Source organism: Nipponia nippon, unplaced genomic scaffold, assembly GCF_047370975.1.
Source record: "Nipponia nippon isolate SJK-2023a ecotype South Korea unplaced genomic scaffold, ASM4737097v1 scaffold_1, whole genome shotgun sequence".
Classification (NCBI taxonomy): Eukaryota; Metazoa; Chordata; class Aves; order Pelecaniformes; family Threskiornithidae; genus Nipponia; species Nipponia nippon.
The window spans coordinates 112,533,812-112,556,113 of record NW_028262290.1 but is presented as its reverse complement, the minus strand read 5'-3'; the positions used below and the strand labels follow the sequence as shown (position 1 = coordinate 112,556,113).

Below are 22,302 nucleotides of genomic sequence, written 5' to 3'. Positions count from 1 at the left end.
CCTCTCTTGGCCACCACAGTATAAATGATGGTATTTTAGTGGTTTAACAAAAGCTTTGAAAGTAATAAATAAATATTAGAAATGAAATCTAAGAATGTGTCTTCTTTGCCACAATTTATTTTTATTTTCTTTGTAGTTGACACAAGATCACCTTTTGAAAAACGTTGTGTTGAAAGAATACGTTTCTCTGTTACTTAAAAGAACACTCAAAAAGAGCAAATTATAACATGGACTATAGAAAAATAGATAGTGATAACGTATTCAGACCTAGCTAGCATTTTTGCAGATAACCACAGAAAAAAACAGGGAACTGAGTCAGCTTGGTAACACATCCTGCTGATACTGCATACACCATTTAATCAGGGAGGACTCTGATTAAGACTCAATCCTCTCTGGAGGTGTGACTCAGGGAAGTGCTCTCCACATTTCCTTGAGGATTAGCCTGACCTAGTTTTACACTGCATTGTAGGAAACCAGGAACACACAACTGGCTGCTTGCCCTAGGTGAGGGACAGCAGTCAACAGCTGGAGGGACTCAGCTGCTTATGATGATCTGGCCATAGATACAAAGAACTTTTTATTGTCTAAAAAAGCAACTGATTCATCTAGTTCTGCTGGACTTCTTCTGTTTCAGTCATCGATAGCTCTCAATGCCTCTCTGGGCTCAGATCACAGCATAACATACTCACCATCATCTGCTGAACGTGAAATATTTCGGCTCCAGTGGCAGAGAGGCGGTTTGGAAATGAAATGTCAAGAAAAGCTCCAGGGAGAGTGCTTGGTCCAGCATTGTAAACCTATAAGACAAAGATGCATATAAATGTATAAAAAATGAATAAAAATAAAATTACATATATGACTGCTCATAAATGGGAATCTACTGTAGACGCAGAGCTGGGAGTATAGGTAAATCCAAATACTATGCAAGTTTTTCAATGTCTTCAGACTAAGACTTCTTTTGTAAGTATCAGGATGAAGTCAAAGGTTTAGCTTATCTAACAGTCTTTAGGCACAGCTCATATATCAAGTGAGAAGCAGTTTTGCAGGATAATTACCAGTCATCAATACAAATAGCATAAGACTTCTGCCTTATATACAGAGACACTGCTAGTACTCTTTGAGTGTTTTGGTAACACCAGCCGGAAGACTGTAAGAAATATTGCTGTCTCAGTTAACATTCTCATTTCCATCTGGTAACCACTGCATTATATTCTGCATATGTTTTCCTTATGGAGCAGAAGCCAAAGTAATGATGATTGTGACTACCGGACTGTGGGTTTGCTGAGTGAGTTGCCAGGAAATGCATGTGAACAACTTCCATTCAAGTTCTGGGGTTTCCAATTAAATGAAACTCTTAGTGGAAAACACTGGCTTTCTCTCAAATCCCCTGCAAATTTTCAACAAAAACTCAAAGAATTTCCAGTCCACCACTGAAATGTATCCAGTGAAAATTCCCAAATTTGTGGGTTTTTGCTGAAAAGAAACTATCCATGGAAAATTTTCAATGAAAATAAGTTTTCATGCCCACCTACATTTTTTTTTTTAGGAAAAATATTTCCTAGTTGTTTCTAACAACGCATATATAATGTATACAGTAAAAACATTAAGCCTGTTAGAATATTTATCTGCACTGAAACAGTACTGTCAAAAGATGTAGTAATCAGTTGCTAATTGTGTAAAGTACAAATACTAAAACCAACAGGTTTTCATTCTTCAAACACTGTTTATATTTGAAGAAATGCCTGATTGATAAAGAGAATCGGTTCACAATGCCAAATCCTTACAAAAAACCCTGAGGCTCCAGGCAGGGGGAGAAATCCCACTACAACAGAGTATGATAAATGCTGCATGAAATACAAACATAATGTTTCATGTTAGACATTTAAAAAAACTTGATTATCTCACTGAGATCAGATATAAGACTTAATGCAGAAAAGACATTTTCATTGCACATCTTGTTACCCCCCCAAAAATGATGCATAGATCTGTCTCCTTATTAACATTGGACATGGTATAGATTTTCACATATAAAAACCGCTATAAAGCCCCACATTTTTGTAAATCATCTCTTTTTCTTGGTTAAGAAACTATTACTTTTCTCCATCTGGAGAAGTTTAATAAATGGTAGGCAAATCATTAAAAACAATTAAGAAAACAGTGATACAAACCATGCTTTGCCCATTACAAAACTCTACCCTTTCTCTCTGACACACACAGTTATGTGGTTCACCATGTTACTGGAGAGCAGATCTGTGACTTGTTACAGTATATTTTTCTACTTCTATATGAAAAAAAATTATTAATATTGCAACTTGTAAACGTGTGCATGAGAGACGAGGATGGAGCAGGACAAATGGTGGCTCTGCCAATATATAGATTCTCTCTCCTTTACCTGTTATCACTTTGTTTTATTGAAAATATTCATCTAGTTAAAGCATCAGTACATCTGTTCTTTATCCGTTTTTAATCAATAACTGGCTATGAGGGGGAGGGAGGGGTAAGATGTATAAACCCTCAAGAATGAAATCAGAATCACGAGAATTAATAGCCTGGTTCACAAAAGCTTTAATGTCCTGAAATCCTGCTTTCACTCTTTTTCAGTAAATAGCTAAGGGCACTGCATGACAGTAGGGGCTTAATTGATCTGGACCACAGTCTGTCCACGGAGGAAGACATGTGTTATTCATTATGAGCTGAGTGGCATTCATGCCTAGGAGAACAGAAAGGGGAAAAAAGACGAAAGACTATTTTTCACAATAAATGATTCCCTCACCTCTGCATGATTTATCATTCCCTAGTTCCATCTAGCGGTCAAAAAGGATTTGAAGTGCTTGTAATAGATACAGTCACAGCAGCGAGACAAGTTCATTTCGGCTGCATCACAAGAGTTTGTTATAATAAATCATCCATATGTGTTGCCACATCAGGAACCCATCTAACTGCCATGTGAAGTGTAATCTATATATAATACTTGAATGACACTGAGATGGTATGACACATTTAATGAAACCTTCTCACACCTGTCTTTTTAGTGCCACAGTCTCTTCCCTGGGCTGTACTCTTATCAGTAGAGCTATAAACATTTTCATACCAGGGGCATTTAGCAAGTCTGAATCCCTTGCACAGGTATGTGTTTGTTCTCACAGATAAAGGCTGTCCACATCTCTGCTCAATGACCCTACCACTGAAAAGAATTACTCCTCCCTTTTGAACCTGTGACCGCATCCGAGATGTGGCACTTGAGTAACTAGAGCTCTTTACTCAGCACATGATGAAAGGTAAAAGAGAAACAAATGGTAGCAGCTTCATTCCCATGGAAGTGAGATGCTCCATTTGCAATTCTTCTTATAAAATATTCAGACAAGGAAATATACCACCCCTGCATGCTGTAAATATGGCATCCAATCAAGAATGCATTGCACAGCATACTGTGATGCAGAAATGTACCAAAGCCCATTATCACACTCAGAATAAAAGACATACAAAACCAGAATGCGCTGTCAAGCAGAAAAGCAGTCAAAATAAGGATCAGTTTTACCTGCAGTGTGAAGTTGAGAGACTGGAAAAGGCATTCGTGGTTTTGCAGCTGAACGAAGTTGGATGCTTCCACAGAATCACCATAGAAAAATGAAGTAGGGAAGACTTCTCTGAAAGATCAAGACATAGATTTAGTATGCTGTGTTTGTCACCAACATTAAATATATTTGTGGCAAGCTGAATTGCATCCCTTGCTTTCTGGTCATGTGAAATTCTGTGGGACCATTTTACATTAATCTATTATTTGTGATTTGATTTCCTCTTGACAACACTAGACTACACAAGCAGCATCTCAGCTGACCCAGGTTAAATCACATCATTGAACCAGACTTCTTTTGATTACTTATCTTATCTCTTTTTCTCCTTTCCTATCACAAAACCTCTTTCTCCAGGGCCCCCTGCCACGGATGATTTGTGCAAGTCCTATAGCTTGTATAACACAGGAAATCATTGCACTACCAAGTTAATCTGAAGAAACAGTTACTAATAGGAATACTTTCAGTTACATATTCACTAAAGTAACATTGCAATTTTATCTACCATGTATATAGCATTACAGGAATAAACACTTCATTAATTATCTGAGCTTCACTACCATTATGGTTAGCAGATGGTTAAAGGCAAGAGTAGAGGGGGATATAACTTGCTTTCAACTACAGTGGCACAGGCCACGTCTCCTCAACTACTCTTATCATCTTATCAAAGTAAAATGCAGTAGGGTTTTATCAGAAAAGACTTGGAAGCACACCACAGTACCTGGAAATCCTGCAGAAGAGGACTAGGAGTGCTTTAAGCATCCTTTGTGCCTCCCTCTAATCTCAGGCTGCTCCACTGGCTGGAAAGGGTCCTGCTGTAACTTCAGACAAACCTTGGTGAGGGACCGCCTAAAACTCTACTTCTTTCCCAGGCTATCCTTTTGGGTCAGAGCTTTTTGAGACAGGATTTTAAGCCTGTTTAGGTACATTTCCTTTTTTCCTGCCTGCCTCCTATGCCAGGGATTGCTAGGGGAAATAGCGAGAGACAGATCTACTCCTCCGATTGATGACATTGTGCCAGAAGGCTCCTCCCAAACATGGTACAAGCCCTTCCAGGCTATTTATGACCAGGGATGAAGTTTGCTCTCGTGGACCCAAATGCAGGATAGCTAATAAAAATAAGCTTTAAAAAGACACTTTCCAAAAAAGAGTATTACTAATATTACCATGCCTAGCAATGTTGTGGTCTCCAATAAACCCTACTTTTCCCTGGTAGTTGGACATTCCTGTGCACTTGAATTAACTAAGCCTTGTCTATGAGGAAAAAAAAATAATCCACATAGTCCGTTGGGCAAGGCTTATAAATTCAGAGACCTTGTGCTTTAAAAAAGTACATTCTGAAGAGAAAGAAAAGAGCTTAATTTTTATCAGTTTTTTTGGCATGCAGTATTCTGTAAGTGAGACAGATCTAAAGACACAGATGAAAACATTCCCATCTGTAAAGCTGTACAAAAATTGATCTGTATCAAAGCATCAAGAAGCAAGGGATACAGACTTAAATTTCTACACAATCTGTAACAATGAAAACATTCAAAAACTTCCAGAACACGCTGCTGAGACTGTAGTCTCAATATAGAGAGATTTTTGTCCTTGCTAGTTGTCTTGTGAGGTCTGACAACGCTCTTCACTTCTCTGAGCAGGCTCAAGCCATTCTGACTATTGTGGCAATCATTAAGGGATTTTATTTCTATGCAATAAGAGGGGCAATCAGCTTTATGTGGTACAACCCAGACTAGGCCATGAATCTGAGTTTACCCAGCTTTTCAGCCAAGTCATATGTCAGTGCAGGTAGCGTTGTTTCTACACATATCGCATGCTGGCCAAGGGAATCTTTGACTTCCACTGATGCCAACCTGCACTGGTCATTTAGACAATATGTATTCCCTGGAGGTTGCCATAAATAGTGGCTAAAACAGACACTGACCTCTTGGGGACACTGCTGAGGAGTTTTTGCTTCCCCAGTTTAGGAATGAATGTCAACTTTCTCAGCACACGTGGATGCTAATTCACCTCCAGTGACCAGGTCCCCCAATTCCACCTCAAGCACTGTCTATGCTAGAGGACGGTCTGTCTGTTGGGACTGACCGCAAATCTTTCATTCTAGATTGTAATGCAGAAGGGGAAGGGAAGACCTCTGAGTACAAAGGCAGGAACTCACACAGGGGCAGCCCTGGGGAGAGGACAACAGCTATGTGTTATACAAGTATTTCAGTCAAAGGGTGATGTTCCTTGGTTGGTATTCAGACGCCTTGCAGACAAGGGAGCAGAGGGAGTGGGAAAATGAACAGAAGCAGAAGTGATTCTGATTGTGAAATTAAACAGAAAGGCAAACAGCTAGACTCCACCAAGCTCCTTAAAATCCCAGAACATTTGACCCTAACCTTTGGCCTGGTGATTCTCAACCATACCCTTAAAGACATGCCCTAAGGAACAAGATGTGATTTACTTGTTCTGTTTTTATTTTATTTTAAGGTACATCATATCTACAGAATCACATGAATTCAAATATGATCACTAAAATACCTACTATAAATGTGATGGTAACTAATTAGCATTAGCTAGGAAGGAGTGAGAAAGGTACAGTGTTGGAATGAAAGGCATGACAAATAAAATTCCCAGATAATGAATGAGGGTGTCTGTATTTCCAGAGTCTGGGAAACAGGGAAAAAGCAACAGTCTGGCTACATGTAAACAAAGAGAAGAATTCAGTTTTTCACTGGAAGAGACTCAGATGTTATTGTTAGGATTATTATTATTTTTGTTGTTTTCATTTGGTGACTGGTACTTACCCGTTGATAGATGAGTCCACTTCATGCATCAGGGGCACCGACAGGGTTAGAGTGTTATCATGCAGAGATTCAGTGCGTTCTAGGTTTCCACTGTGCCAGAAAGCAAAAATAAACATGCTGTAAATCGACAGCCTTTGCTGTATATCACACAGTTTCACAGCTACCATCTCTCTGCCTTGTGCTGTGAGCCTCTCTATTTGAGTGATGTCAGCTCTCCTTAAGAAGCCTCTTAAAGATTAAGAGTTACATTTGTACATCCCACCTTGGAGAGGGCATGCACATAAAACGTGTTTTGCAGCTGCTCCGCTGTGGCTGTGACATGATCAGGCTCACACCAAAAAACCTATCTTGGAGCAAGGTGTGAATTCAAACATCGGTGCAAAACTACAGCAGCCATCATACACAGTGGAGAGAAACAAGGACATTCAGACTCCAATAGAAGGGTTCACTTTCTCCTGGTCTGACTGTACGTCAGTTTGGGCAGGATACACACACCCCACAGAGGGTTTTGACTCAGTAAATGAAACTGTGCTTTCATTGTACCTGCATTGTACCACAGCACCAATTTGGTACCATTACAAGCAGCTTTTTGCGTGAGACCCTCGTACTGAACCAGCTGTAACCTCTCAGCAGTTCCAACCCCTCTTCCTCTGCTTAGCTGCCAAAATGAAAGCACTTCTACTTTACATTTTCAAAGGCAGTTGCCTCAACTGGTCAAAAGCAGAAGGAGGAAAGAGAAAAGTGAGCAATCATCTCTTGTTTGAGTCAGTTTATTTCGATGTGAATGCTTATGTATGAAGTCTGGGAAAGGTTCCTGAAATGCATGTCCAACAGGCAAACTTGTAATTATTCTAATTCTGATGGTGAGTCTGCTTGGTGGGTGACAGCTCAGAAGAACAATCTTGAAAGATATGCTTTGTTTATTTCCAATTTCTTCAGCAGTGACTCTGGAATTACTTTTGCCTTGCAGTTCATTGGATTTACTCACAAATCAAACTGGCAAAACAGAAGATATGATCTGATTTATTTGAGGACAGTATCACTGAGGCAACAGCAGGCAGTAACATCCCAAGCGATACCATGCAGATGATGAGTTGCTCAGATTACAAAAACAGAGCCTGCTGGCTACATACATGCACAGATATAGCTCAGCTTTCTGCAACTGACACATTGGCCGTGTCTGCTAATAAAACTAGGGCCCAGATGGAAAAACCCACAAACTTTCAGTCCCAGGAAAAAGAAGTTTGATAAAAGCTTTTCCTCTGAATAGTCTCAGAGTCCAAAATGGAGACATTTCTCATCCAACACAAATACCAAGATACCATGGTGGCAAGCAGAATAAGCAAGTAGAATTCCATATAGGGTTCATAGGTATGTGCTTATCTGTTTCAAATGGAGCAAAGGTACTGTTAGAAAAGGAGAATATTGCTCAGCGAATCTAGCCCTACAAAAATAGTTCACGCCAGGAAGCACAGAAGAGGGTTTGGTTTTTTCTTTTAAACAAAAAGAATAAATGTAATGTCATGTTCAGTCCTTTCTCCAATTGATCTTTCCCACTACTGAACCAGTTTCTTGTTACAGATGCTACTGCCAAATTTGCAGCTTCAAGGGACAGGCTTAAGTGGCCACTTGAAGGGCAATACTTACTTTCCCATGACAGCGTGGCATAGCTTCTCTGCATCTAACCATTTGTGCCAGACCAGCTCCAGCTTTGTGTGGAAACAATGTGCCCACTCATTGCAGTCTGGCCACAGCACAGACACTTCCTCTCCATTTCCTTATCACTGACTTTACCCCAGGGCTCCCTGCAACTCTTGTGGTAGACAGATTTTATTACGCTTATTTGACAGCAAGGGAATTGAGCAATTTGCCCAAAGTCACAGAGAAAATGAGGGTAATCAGCACTGGGACCTGCACTGTTGTCTTTGGAGGTTCAGCTGAATCCTTCAACACACAACTGTCTTCCTGCCCGTCCTTCTGAAATGAGAAACTTTCTCTGAACCCTTCTGAGCATTTGCACTATGTGTACAAACTACTATTTATTTCTTTGCTCCATCTAAAGGCATTGCCTAACCCTTCTCACTGGTAGGGCACAGAAATCTGAGGAGTGAGGTTACAGAGGAAAGCCCTGTGCTATCCAAGGCAGGGAAATTAGAGGTACAATCTTGAAAACACTGCCTGGGCAAATTTAAAGCAGTGCTGACCCATCTTTGCACCAGCTGGCATTCACCTAACAGATACTGATGCATCTCCCTGACCTAGAAGCATCATGGGGTCATCTGAACACATGATGAACTCCTCACGAAGAATAAAACTTCTCTAACGTGCAAGACATGGTCTTGCCCCTCTAATGCAAGGTCTCACTTTCAGTGTTTCATACCAGCCCCACATGCTGCAGGATCCTGTTCCCATCTACAGCTGTTACTGCAGGGTGAGGACTATGCCTTATGAGAGCAGTCACTCAGCAACTGCTATATCTCATCTCTCATCTTCAGCCAGTTGATGAGGTGTCATCAAATTGGGGAGGAGAATTCAGGCTGGAGATCCTGATTTTGACATGGGAGGGTACGAAGTTGGCCCACTCACACAGTATGTGGAAGTGGGAGCCAGTCACACACCCAGCACATCAGAGAAGCAGTTTGTGGCCCAGGTTAATGCAGCTGTAGTACTGTCAGTTCCCATACACGCCCAGACAGTGCCAGTGACCAAATCACCCACAGAGTCAGCTGCTTTGTGGCACATCATCTCAGGAGGCACAGAGCATGTGTCACACCTTTTATTCTGCCCGAGATAAAATCCCTATGCACACATATTTGGCATCACACTCTACTTCAATGACTGCTCCAAGTGCCCTTGTGGAAGTACCCTATTCAGCTGTTTCATGCAGTCTCTCATAGCTCGCTGAAGATCCAGAGGGGAAAAAATAGACATGCAACTTTGGAAACTGCCAGTGAGATCCCTGACCATCTGACGAAAGTATTTATCTTTTTTGGTTTGCATCCAAGCACGCTTATTTCATTCAAATGCTGGAACAAATGGGTCTGCCTGGTGCTGATCGTCAACTGCAGCTGAGCTGAGCTTGATACAGGGCCCAAAGGGATGGGCGCAGAAACACAAGGGCCTTCTGACTGAGAGAACACAAAATGCTCCTTCAGAATGGCAACTGCCTGGGCAAAGAAATCCTAAGCACGATCCTACTTCATTTTTCAGGAAGCTGCATCACATGGATCCTCCTACGATGATCATCTAGTACAACTGCCATTAACAAAATACATGCATTTAGCCCTATAATTTATCCTCATTACTGCACATACACGCGTCTGTGACTGCTGTCACATGATTGTCAAGCATATGCAATGCACACTTCATGCAACAAAGAATATTCCAAGTCATCAAGACATACAAAGGTTCCCTTACCTTTGGGCAGTGACGAGGAAGGTAAGCATTTCTTCCTGCCCAGACAAGTGGCTTGTATCGAAGATCACACTGAACTCATACTGTGCAAAGAAAAAGCGGTATTTAGAGACACAGTATATTGCTTCAAAATGTATTTATTCTGAAACTTCCCATATATTTTACTGGTGTAGCTGTACAAAAGTGTATTTTGATACATGTAAGAGGGCCTCCTCTACTGTACAGTAGCTTTTAAATCTTAGCAATGTTGTCTCTGTTCAAATACTAGAGAGTCCAATTTTTCCTTCGTTGCCTTTACTAGAACTGCCATTCAAAGATATTTCTTGAGGAAATCATCTGCCAGGGGAAGAGTCTTCTAGTATAAGGGGATCACTACCTGAAACTACCTCAGCACCAATCTATACGCTACTTGCTGGTGAAGAGATCTTTTTGGGGGAATAAAGATCATCTCATAGGCCTGCGCAGAGACTGGGAACAATCGGCACAAGCTAAAGCAACGTTCAGGCCACCCATCATAATGGACAAAATCAGGTGCTAATTCTGAAAAGAGAACCTACTTTGATGACCACTGTAGTGCTACATTAACTTTTCCATGCAACAACTTCCCTACCTAACTCCAAAACAGTTTTTGGCCAAGTGAAACAATTTCCAAATTCATGCTAATTTCAATGGCTTGCTGAAAAAAACCTGAAGATAATCCAACTATGTCATTCTGAAGCAAAACACTGAAATTCTCATATTCCAGATAATGTTTGCTACTGCATTTATTTTTTTTATTATATTTAAAATCTTTTAAAATGTTTCAAAAGAGCACATTACAGTCAATAAAACACATAAAGGAAAAAATTTCATGTCGGGTCAAAGGATATGTCAATTCAAATGGAAAGGATTAGGTTTTGAAATGGGAATTTTCTGAAAAACTTGAGATTCATTTTGTTCAGCTCATCCTGAAGTTATTCCTCATCTTCTCACCTTTCTGGGTTGGTCATTTGTACAGCTCCATTTAGTGACAGGAAGAAGCCAGTGGGATTTCTAAACATTATGAGAGAGTTCATCTTCTACTACCAAGCAAAACCCTCTTTAAAAGCTACCAGGAGACCATAATATGAAAAAGTCATTAAGACATTTTCATTGTCGTTCATACGAGTTTAGTTGCACTTTAATGTGAGAGAAGACAAAAATAAAAACAGAATAAGGCAACATAAATATGACAGAGAGTCTTTTTCTAATTTTCTGCAGAGGAAATATATAAGTTTTTCGAAGCTGCAACTCTTGCATCATTTTTCAAGAGCATTGTACTGTAGTGCACAGGGTACTGCCATTGGCTCTATCTGGTGGGAAAGAGGACAGCTACCCTCTGTAACTGTGAAAGGCTCGGATATCTGGGTTAGAAAGCTACAGAAAGTATCAGTCACACACATTTAACAGAGCAGTTGCCCTTCCAGCCACTCCTTAGAGACAAAGAGGTGAACGGACCATCACTCTGCAAATCACCTTACCCTAGATTTCGATCTCATGAACGGAAATCCCACGCTGCACTTGAGGAAGTCTGACTCCAGCAACTCACAGGCAATGCCCAGCTCCTCCTGTAAGAAAATAAAAAAGACCATGAGATGATAGATTTGGGAAGAAAAAGAAGATTACTAAGAAATACTGTTGTGATGAAGTATCATAGAAAACTAAATATTTCCCACCATAGCACCGTTATTCCCAGAAAACTAACACTCACTGAATAAGGAGAAGTGCAGTGTTGCACTTCCTTACTCCAACCTCAGTCAGACCAGCACTGGAAAGAAGACAACCATCAGAACATTGCTCCGAGAGGCAGACCATGGGGAAATACTGCATGACTAAGCACATTAGAGTCAGAGGGTCAGCCCGAGTTCTTGGATAACTCAGACCATCAGTTGTTCCCTCTGTTTATTAAAAGACAGCTTTCAAATAGTTCAGAATACAGGTTCCCCAAGGTAGTTTTTCCAGTTACCAGTATCATAAAGAGAGAACTGTGTTGGGCAACAGTGATCAAATCATGCCATGCACAGATGCTGGAGAAAACATTAATCTGGTCCTGGTGTCCTGATCTCTTTCTCTGGTCTACAGGATGAGCCACACTGGTATGGATACCAACTTTCTTTAGTGATACAATGGGGGCATAGATAAAGTAGAGGGATAAGCCTCTCCTCATGCTTAACATCGACAGACTATGAACACTGCCAATAATACAAATGAAAAAGGTTAGAGCAGCCCTATCCTGCTTGACTGGTGACTCCACTATAACAACAGAAATATTTCTGTTGAATGGAGAGTGTTTCCTTGCTCCATAAAATAAGTGTCTGGCTCCAGGTTAGCACGTTCTTATCTCCAGATTATCAGGGAACAGTTTTATGCTCTGTCACTGTGGACAAGTTCATCTCACTAAACTTTAGGAGTGCAATTCAGCTCTGGAATCTGATATGCACTTTTAGGTGCCTACACAGCAACTGATTGCTATGTCACCTAGATATCAGTGCTCCCATCGTAGTCAATGGATGTAGAAAACGATTCAGCAGACCAAATGCAGGTGTTTAGTTTAGACTGGGCTGAATACCTCTCTAGGCCCTAGTATTGACTAGATCATCACTGGAGCTATGGTATTGATGTTATACAGCTACAATATGAATGCCTAAATTTAGACATCTGAATCTAGAAATTAACTCTATTCTAGACACGTAGCTGAGAATCTCTTAGCTACAGGACATGATTTATTTGACCTATTTTCGGTATCTACAGCAGTTTGCGAAGCCCAGGCTCTGTTTCCTTATGCACATTTCCTAAATCACTTCAAATATGAGTTCTGCTTTAAATATGCGCTTAAAATTAAGCGTTTACATGAGTACCATTCTCAGCTCAAACAGGCACTTGTGGAAGTATCTTCCTGAATCATGGACTCAGGCTGTAAGCATCTCCAGGAAATGCCTCTCTGCTTTTCACGTTCTGACCCGAGCACAACATTAGTGCTCTGCAGATAGACGTTGCTATTATCCTAATTATGAGTCTGACAGCATTCAGATTCTTGATCTTTTAACTGCTTCCTGTGATACCTGAAAGACAAGGTCTCCTTTACCTTCAAAATCATGGTTCAAATCAGGGCACACAGTTATAGAAAACTATAGCCCTAATGCTACCTTTCTTATCTGACTCATTTCACTGGTTTCATATGAAAAGAAAATAATGTAAAGAGAAAATCCATGCATGCTTGGAGATGCCTGATGGCAAGATATTACTCCAGTGCTACCCAAATGCCAGAGCAGTGGCCTCCACATTCAGCTTCTTTATGGATTTGTTTCCTTGCAATCTTCATTATGTTTCTACTTCTAGAAATACAAAAGATGGCACTGCTCAGCAAATCAAATATCTAGGTTCAGTCATACAAAGCTGCCATCCTCATATGCTGTGTTAGATTTTCTCCTCCATTTAACACAAAACAGCAGAGCAAGTGCTTAATGGTGAAGCATCCCCTTCACTTGCCTTTTCCTCTCGGCAATCTGGGAGGTTCTCCAGTTTTATGCGAGTGATCAAGTGAACACAAACTCTGAGCAGCTGCGTAACCAAATGAAAAATTTCACAGCTGTTTCCTCTGGGAACATTCTTGGTTCTGTGTTGTTCAAATGTCCCTTGCTGTCTAACTGTGGCAACCTATGAACTCTCTTTCATCAACTCCCAGCCTCTGTTCATTCAAGAGGGGTTTCTATTTACATAGCTGTCTGGTGGTGACAGTGCCCAGACAGACCCAAGAGGTTGCCTCCTCTCCTGAAGGCCACATCACTTCAGAGATGTCAAACAACATGATAACAGAAAGAACTCTCATCTTGATAATGGAAGAAGTGCAAGTACTTTTTCATTTTGCATGTTGGCGGCTGCCTGCCTTTGCAGCCCTGACAGCAGGCAGGCAGATGCCAGTTGTTTTATAATGGCCCGTTAAGGAAATGACAGATAACGTTGCATTGGCTGGTTTTGCTGTTGTTGCTTGCAACAGCTTAATGGATGCAGTAAGATTGACTTGAATGACCTTCTGGCTTCATTAGCATACCACCCAGTTTAACGTTTAATAGTAATACAACGTTATTAATGCTTTCAATGCTAGGAAATAGCAGAAATAAGTTTGCCTGCACCACACTGGTTCAGTCTTCTGCACATTTCTAAATTACACAGGTTACCCAGAAAACTTTTCCCATGGACCTGTTGCCTTGCTCTGTGATTAGGATGGAGAAGCTCAGCTAATGAGTAAACATTTTGTTTTTCCTTCACTGCTCACTGTCTGGCTTCAGGTTTTATCTGCAGTGCACTGTTCTGGAGAGAGAGAAAATTGTTTCTTCATGGGGTTTCCTTACGGTGTTCAGCTCTGTAACACGTGGGTACTCTGTAAGCACTAAATAAATTCAATTTTCACACTATTCCAGCAAGCTGAAGGGTTGGTGCTGTCTCATCTAACAAATAGGGAATGGAAACAGTGCAACTCAGGGCTTCCAGAAATTTTGGATGACACTTCTTGCTGATGTTAGGTAAGGCTTTTAGTGTGGAATGCTTCTCTACGACAATATAACCCAGCTGAGAACTCAGCTTACTGCATGAGTTTCCATAGCAGCTTCTAGTTTGCTTAGAAAACATAGCCAAAGGGGTTGGAAGTTTCCCTTCCAATGAGACAGTGTGAAGCTTTATCTGGAAAACTTTGTTTTCTTTCTGAAACAGTTCACAGCATTTCATATTCTTAGGAGAGTCAATCAGATAAATAGCAAACTAATTAGCCAAATAGCTGTACTATTAGTGCATAACAAATGCAGACCTGGGTATGAGAAACATGAAGCTCAGGCTCGCTCAGTCTGTTTCTCAAAGTCCTTTATTGCAGAAAGAAAAGTTCCTGATAATTATAACATGACCAATGAAACGTTCTAACTCCATTATAAGGAGCACATGGGGAAACAACAACTCAACCTAAATTCTGTAGCATAATGCTGTCAAACATAATCCCTGGGCCATGTAATCAGGTGTATGAGCAGACGTGTAACAAAATGGCCTTATTTTTGGACATAAGTGTTTGAAGTATAAATCTTACGTGCGGTTTCAACTAAGTAGTGCAGGAAGCTGGTAAAGATCATATTAATGTAGTGTGTAGAAGCAGCAACCTGGGAACGCTGTTATTTGCTAACTTTAAGGCTTGAGAGGAGAAATTTCAGCAATGCTCATGTTCTTCCCCAGTTCTTCCCCATCTCTCTGCTGTTTCAGACAGTCGCCTGGTGCACCACGCAGTCTTCACCGGGGGACACCAGCCCTCTCCTCCACTGGCATCTTTGGCCAGTACCGGTCTCAGCAGAAGTGGAGCCCTGAGTATATCTGACTGCAGGCTGACAATGTGGGATGTGCCTTGGAGCAGTGTCTCCTCATACTCTTCTCCCTAACCCATACACTACGTGCAGTCAAATCCTTACTGCCCCAAACAACCCAGATACCTAACCAGAAGTAAGGGGCTCACAAAGTAATTTGCTTCAGACAGGTAACAAGCTAGATCAAGCTGAATGTTTAAAATAATACATTCAGCTTGGTCTAGAAAGCATTTCAACATGAGTAAAGCTTTTTATCCACATAGATGGGATGCTGGATTATGGGATCGTTATCTTACCTCAGAATAACTGAAGAGCAATATCCTTTTACTGGCTTCACCTAGTTGGTTATCTGGGGATAAGACATAGAAGTACCCCAGACTTTGCTCTTTTCCTATCACAGAGATCGTAACTGGACTGCAAGAGAATCACACCTTTTTCAGGCCACATAAGGAAGGTTATCACTAAGAAAACAGCTTGTCAGCACTAGAACAGGTCATACCAAGTAAGTCTTTCACTGAATGTATTTCGGCATTTAAAAAGCTTGTATTCCCTTGATAGTATTTGATGGGCCCAATGTTCTCATGGTACAAAGGTGAGACCAGTGCCAGCTGAAGCAGAATACCAGATTACTTTAGGTATGATCCTTGAAACGTCCTGTATTAGAGCCAAACCCTGCTCAAAGACAGCTGCTGTTTGTCCCCTCTCCTCCTGAAACAAACATTTTTAGAAGATTTCTTAAATATTGTTTACTTTGACTTTGAAGGGTCCTTTTCAACTTGGTTAACTGCCAAATCTAAGACTTAAGAAGAAGGAAAAGTGAATGCCTTAAGAAAACAGTAAGAGAGAACTGCTGGTGGAAAAAAGGTTGCCTGGCTCCAGATAAAACACAGTCACAGGTCAGAGACTCTGCCTCTGTGAAGAGTCTTCATGTTGACATACCAACACAACATGTTGCTCCTGATTGAGGTCCCTCTTCCTGAATGCAGATGACTAGAAACATCCACCATACATGAAATGGCACAGCCCAAAGAAGGATATTGAAAATTCCTCAGCTTCACCTTGACTAACTGTTGTCAAATCAGATCACGTATGTTTTTTTCCCAAGGGAGTCTCGCATAGCTCATGTGTGATGACTTATTGATCAGCCAATACACCCTGACTCTTCTCTGCCTCACTTAGGTCCAACCAAAATCTGAACAGATGTTGGCCCCAATCCAAAGTCATCAGCATGCTTCCTCAGCTTGCTCCCACCCCTCATCCCCATCCATGATAGGTTGCAAGCTCCTTGCCTCAAGAATCTTCTTGAGTAATCTCCCCCAGCCCGTTAACTCCCTTTCAACGATCTCCAGTACCAGGCTCTTCTCCATCTGACAACTCTTCTACCAAATTATGACTATCAGCAAAGCAAACAAATATAAAAGTATAGGCCACTTGTGTTATTTTGCACTCACCAGTGCTCTCACAGAGAAGGTGTGAATTCAACATCCTAACGCTCATTTATGGCCTGCCAGCTGTCTGTGCTTCTAAGCACACAAGCTACTAGTAGATACTACATCTGAAATGTCAACAGGTAGATGCAACAGAACAATGCTAAACTTGCAAAATGATGTGCCAGATATGGCTCAAACTGATTTTATTAATAAAATCATACCAAGATAGTCAACAGAAAGTTATATTAATTTCTGAACTTACTCTAAGTTCAGTACTGCTCTGAATACTGTTGATTATCTGTGCCAGAGCTGACCTCACCCTTTTAAATACTCTTCTGCCTAGCTGTTATTTTTGAATGGATTAAAATCACTAATGAAAGGCACTGAAAATATCTTAATTGCAGAATTGTTAAGAGAATCCGTATATTTTTTTAGAAGAAAAAAACCCCAACTTGTTAGAAAATGCATTTACCAGCAGTTTATATTTCTCTTTCCTTGGCTATATTCAAATTAAAGCTTTTTTGTTGTTGTTTAGATGGAAAAAAAGTATCCACTGCAAATCCTGGCTACTAGCACATATGCTCTGGAACAAAGTAGAAAACGTCCTGGAAGCCTTGATAATATGTTGGCAGAACACTCCTGTTTTGAAGATGTTGAGAATTTATTTAACTTGTTAGGTTTTTTTTATGCTGCTACACATTTTCCAAAGGGTACAAAAGAAGAATGACAAGAGTGAATATTGAGGAATGCTGCACCTGTTGCCAGAGCACACGCTCTTGTTATTGCTTTTCTTGTTGTTATTGGTTTTCTTGTTCTATAATGCCTGTGTCTGTGAACCATTAGACTTGACACTACAGGGGACTGCGAACAGTATCCTCATCTGAGAAGTTCTGAAACAAATACGCTAAGAAAATATCACAAAGGAGGGCTACTTGCACTGTCCACTTCATGCTACGCTAAGTCTCAAAAGTTAAGATACTACGCATCTACCTACTAAATACTCTCCAGTACATAGACTTTACTACTAACTCTCCCCACCAGTTATTTGGAAATGTAGGTTCTCTGACCCATACCAAAAGTAGAAGCTTACATCAGGCACTGGGAAAAATACACTTTTGCTAAATTCATACAGTTTTTTGTTCTCATCATGGACCCTGACTTAAAGCACATACTTATACCTCCATAATTCCAATTTGTACTTTTGGCGAAGAGGGACACTTTCCCAAATGAGAGTTTAGATGAACATCTGGAAGTTTTGTTCCACCCAACAGGACAATTATATAGACCTGACCTGCATTTTAAGAGCTTCTTTTGGGACATATCACTGAACATATGTCTGTTCACAGCTGGTAATCTGCTTCCTATGCACTTAGCTAGCAAAACCGGGTAGCACAAACACCTCCCATGTCAGGAACCTAAAATAAAGGCTCACCTCTTTGATCATGTTTGAGTTGGGTTCTTCAAATCACTCTTCGTAATCTTGGTCTAAGCCCTTCGGTTGTACTATCAACAACTTTCCCCACTGGGTTTCCCTAGGGTTTTGAGAGTGTAATTTTTACTCCTACCCTTATCTCTCCCTGCCTCACAATTCTCTTAAGGCCTTCACTGAGGCTTCAAGTATATGAAGATTTGTCAATTCATTTAATAGCCACCTGAGCATACTGATGTACTTTCTTTCCACAGCAACTGAGGTCACCAAAGAACATAGGTCACAGTTACCCACATGTACAAGAGCAATTAGGGATGCCTGAGCTCCTGAAAGTTTGGGGATTTTTTCAGATAAAAAGACCAGTCCATGCTGAGTTTCCCTATGACTGTGTGCAAGTGCAGCTCAGAGTAATTTAATCTTGGAGGCCCCTTCTTGTGCATACAACAGCTCAGATTTTCTAACACAAAATTCCACAGATACCATGCTTTCCTCCAAAATGGGGCTTCAGTGTGTATTTTAAAACTGCAAGAACACAAAGAGGATCAGTGGTATTAGTGACCGGAAACTCTTCCTGGCGCTGTACAACAATTCAAGCAAAAATAATCTGAAATGACTGAAATGGTGGGTCTGATCTACCTCAGATACCTCTTAAAAGTTGTTCTGATTATCATTGCCGAAAGCCCTTTGGGCCTCTGTTTTACTAGTACAACTAGCAGTTTGATGTCTGCTTTGCCTCTTTGTCAGCAATACTCTCTGTTTGCTGAGCAGACAGTTAATATTTCCTTTGTGTTTCTGGGCCAGACCCTGCCAGGCGCAGACCTTCCCCAACTCCTTCGGCTCACAGCAAATGCCGAAGGCATCAGCAACTTGCTCACATTTGGAAATCTCAGTACTTCTCAAACTGAGCCAGCAGTTTTGGGGCTTGGTTTTCCTTTTTTTTTGCTCATCTGTTTCAGGAGTTCCAAATGCACAAAGCATTCAAACACCTATTGCCATCAACACTGCACAAACAGGGGGTCAGACATAGGAAGGCGCATGGAAAGCTGTGCACGGCAGCGGGATGCACTGCTTCCCTGGGGCCGGCTTCCCAGGCAGCAGCGGTGGCACACAGTGGGAAGGCCACGGTGCCTCTCGTGAGCTGTGAGCATGCAATGTGGCCTGAAAAAAAAAATATCCTAGTACTGATAGTAGCTTTGAAGACGGATTGCAGTGGTCCAGCACAGGTGGCTATTGGCTTTAAAAGCAATTAAAGGGCCAGGAAAAAATTCTCATGTGTATTTCAGGGAATTTCTGCTTTCAGAGCAAAAATCTCATGAGTTTTATTGCAGTTTTTTGACACATGGTTTACTCAGCGACTTCAAGCAAACACCTTGTGTTCAGAAACTCTTCTACATGCACTTCTGCACTTGCCAAAGCAAAGTGTGTGACAGAATCACACATAAGGAATAAAAAAATGTTCATGATGGAAAAAAATTAAGATGACTTTACTCTTTTAACATAACAGCTCTGTTGCCCGAGCTTCACAGGTTTCTTCTGTTGTAAATAATTTCCAAACACAGGTGAAACGCAAGTAACAATGTGAATAACATGAAGGATGAGTCAATGATAAATCAGCAGCAATAGCAACTATAGTGTGAAAATCATTGTTTATCATTGCCTGCTAGGAAAAATATTACAGAGAGAGAGCTATAGATTCAATATGGACTTGCTCAGCTAGACATTGTCATGACACTAGCATCTGTCTAACCTCTTGAATGCAATGATTGAAGAATATTGGATATCCAGTCCAATTATAAAATGGAATAAAATGATTTCGTGTGCATGTTGCAAGGGTCTGTTTTAAATGTGTCACAGGGACTGGAAGTTTTCCTTTACTTTTCAACACATAGATATTGCCCTAACAAACTGAATCAGCAAACGTGAACGTTGCACATTCTGCAGCTCCACAAATTGCTGTTTCACCAGCGAAGACCCTTGTCATCCCAGTGCTTACATGAGCAAGCAACACCACATATGCCGAGTATGCTGACATGCACGCAGCCAAATGTGCATATAAAGATCTGGAGGAGGGAGATGTCTGGACCTGTATTCTGATAATGAATCGATCCTTTGATGCATTATCAGAAAATAAGCTTCAAAGAGGGTTGGGGAACGTTAACAGTTGTTTCATAAAAAGAACTGGGGTTGGGGGGGGGGGGAGTTTTCTTTGGCATTAGGAAGAGATTTTCTGTCCTATTCCATGATCTCACTAGTAAATGCTGTAGGCACACCCCACCCCCAGGCCCAGCAAGCCTGGCTTCAAACATCTTGGATTTGCTGCTTATTTTGTGAAAACAACTATTTCTATATAATTAATTAAAGCCTCCCGCCTCTTCCCTCTCCTCCCTGGATGAAGCCTATTTATAGAACATGAGCTCACCGATCCCCGCCGACACAGCAAATCTCTGAGCAAAAAGGGAGAGAAAGTCAAGAACTTTTCTATTTACTGGATATTCCCAACATTCTTATTTTTTCTCTCTCTTTCTCTTTCATAAACATTTATCTTAAGTAAGTGGCGAAAAGCTAGCACAGCAGATTTTTAAAGCACATCATCTCAGAAGCAGAAGCAGCAGCAGAAATTGTTCACTCAGCTAACATAAGTGATTAAGCCCCAAAACAAGTTTCAGAACTGGTCAACAACAATGATCGTGTTTTTGCTTCTCCCATGTTTTAAGTGACCTGGCAGGGCAGGTGGTGAAGCTATAAAGAGAAAGGGGGATTTGGTGCCACCCTGAGAAGTTTCACCTCCTTTGCTGCCACACTAACTCTCATTTTTAACAGAACAATTAGACTTACATCAGCTTTCACTGTACTATGCAAGCTAAATCTTTCTTTTCCCCGATTGCTGAGAACTGCTGAACTTAATTTCTTCAAGATATAGAAAATAACCCAGGGAACATCACCAAGATCCACCATCCCCATAGAACTGTTAGGTCAGCTGTCCCTCGTTCATCCCGAGTTTCGTCACATTTCAACTACGCTGTTTGGTCAGGCCTGACTGTATGACCCTTTTCCATATGCGTTAATGTATGGCTACATGTACTCTTCCAGCAGAGCGGGAGCAGCTTAAAGGTCAGACTTCCACCTGCCCCCACAACAACGCTCATCCACCAGAGCACCCTCAGGCATTACCTGGGTGTTATTAATAACATAAGGAATGCCCTTTAAATTTGGGCGCAGTGGGCCGTATGACTAAGTCGCGTAGAGCTTGTTATTTAGCATAAACTTATAGAGTGTCCCCCAAGTACAGGATGGTGTACAAGTAGAAGTACAGCCTATTTTACAGTGGTGGATGACCAGTGTCCCCAGTGGAGTTGTCCAGGCAAGTAATGGCCAGACTTTCCCTGTGATGTCTTTACTATGACTCATAAAAGTCTGGAAGAGAGACAAGAGCCTTGCTTTTACATCCTTTCCACAGATAGTGGCGCAAAAGCAGTCACAGAAGAAAACAGTTTTCAGCAGAGCAAATCTGTATTTTTTGGAATCTGGTTCTTAACGACAAGTTTGCATTTCTGAGGCCACCCCCCCCCCCCCCCCCAGCAGCAATTAGCATCTGAGAAGTGACATCATTGCTGACACTATCAGTCCAGTAACTCATGCTGGGCCTCTGGCCCCTGCAGCTACCTCCATGCCCCAGCGAAGACGCATTAGCTCAGGCTTGGCACTCGTGTCTCTCTTCTCAGCGCAGGGGGCTGCCGGTCCAGTCAGGATAACCTCAGGCTCCTGAAGGCCTCCCTAACTCCTGAACACAACCCAAATCAAACGTTTTCCCAGGGCTAGAAAGCTCAAGCTGCCTTTTCCCTCCCATCCCCACGAGCCTCTAACACTTCCTAGATCCCATCGGGGAGGAACCACCTGAGCTGAAAGGCTGCAAGTAGGAGGCCAGCAGCTACCTTGACTGCAGGCACTGGAAACTTCCCAAGGAAGCCTCTTGTCATGCCATTTTCTGGGCGTTTTGCTATCTGAGGCTTTGGAGGAGCACGTGAGGGCTTGAGAGCTTCCCCCAACCACTTTGTGCCAACGCTCCTCCTTGCTTTTAACACTTGTCTCAGGCTGGGGGCAGCTTTGGGATGGGATTTGCCTGCTTCCATGGAAGAACGATCTGGGAGATGTTGGAGGAAGATCAGTACCAGCCCCAAAGTCAGTTCATTCATTGTCTACAGAAAAAGGAAGAGCGTTCTTTTTGCAGGAAGGATTCATATTAAATCCTCTGTCCCTTGCAGTATTTAAGCAAAACCCATCTTGAGCAGGCTGTGGCAGGGAACCCCA

General features: G+C 41.5%; 1 protein-coding gene across 2 annotated transcripts in view; it reads right to left on the bottom strand.

Moving 5' to 3' along the window:
- The window catches only part of ITGA9 (integrin subunit alpha 9), a 234,529-nt gene that overhangs the window by 47,138 nt on the left and 165,089 nt on the right, over positions 1-22,302 (bottom strand). For both annotated transcript variants that reach the window (XM_087767376.1, XM_087767382.1), the window contains exons 19-23: positions 11,275-11,361; positions 9,779-9,858; positions 6,362-6,451; positions 3,539-3,647; positions 690-797 (exon numbers count right to left, since the gene is read on the bottom strand). In XM_087767376.1, the coding sequence (XP_087623502.1) occupies positions 690-797; positions 3,539-3,647; positions 6,362-6,451; positions 9,779-9,858; positions 11,275-11,361 (474 nt within the window). The remainder of the gene's footprint in view (positions 1-689; positions 798-3,538; positions 3,648-6,361; positions 6,452-9,778; positions 9,859-11,274; positions 11,362-22,302) is intronic.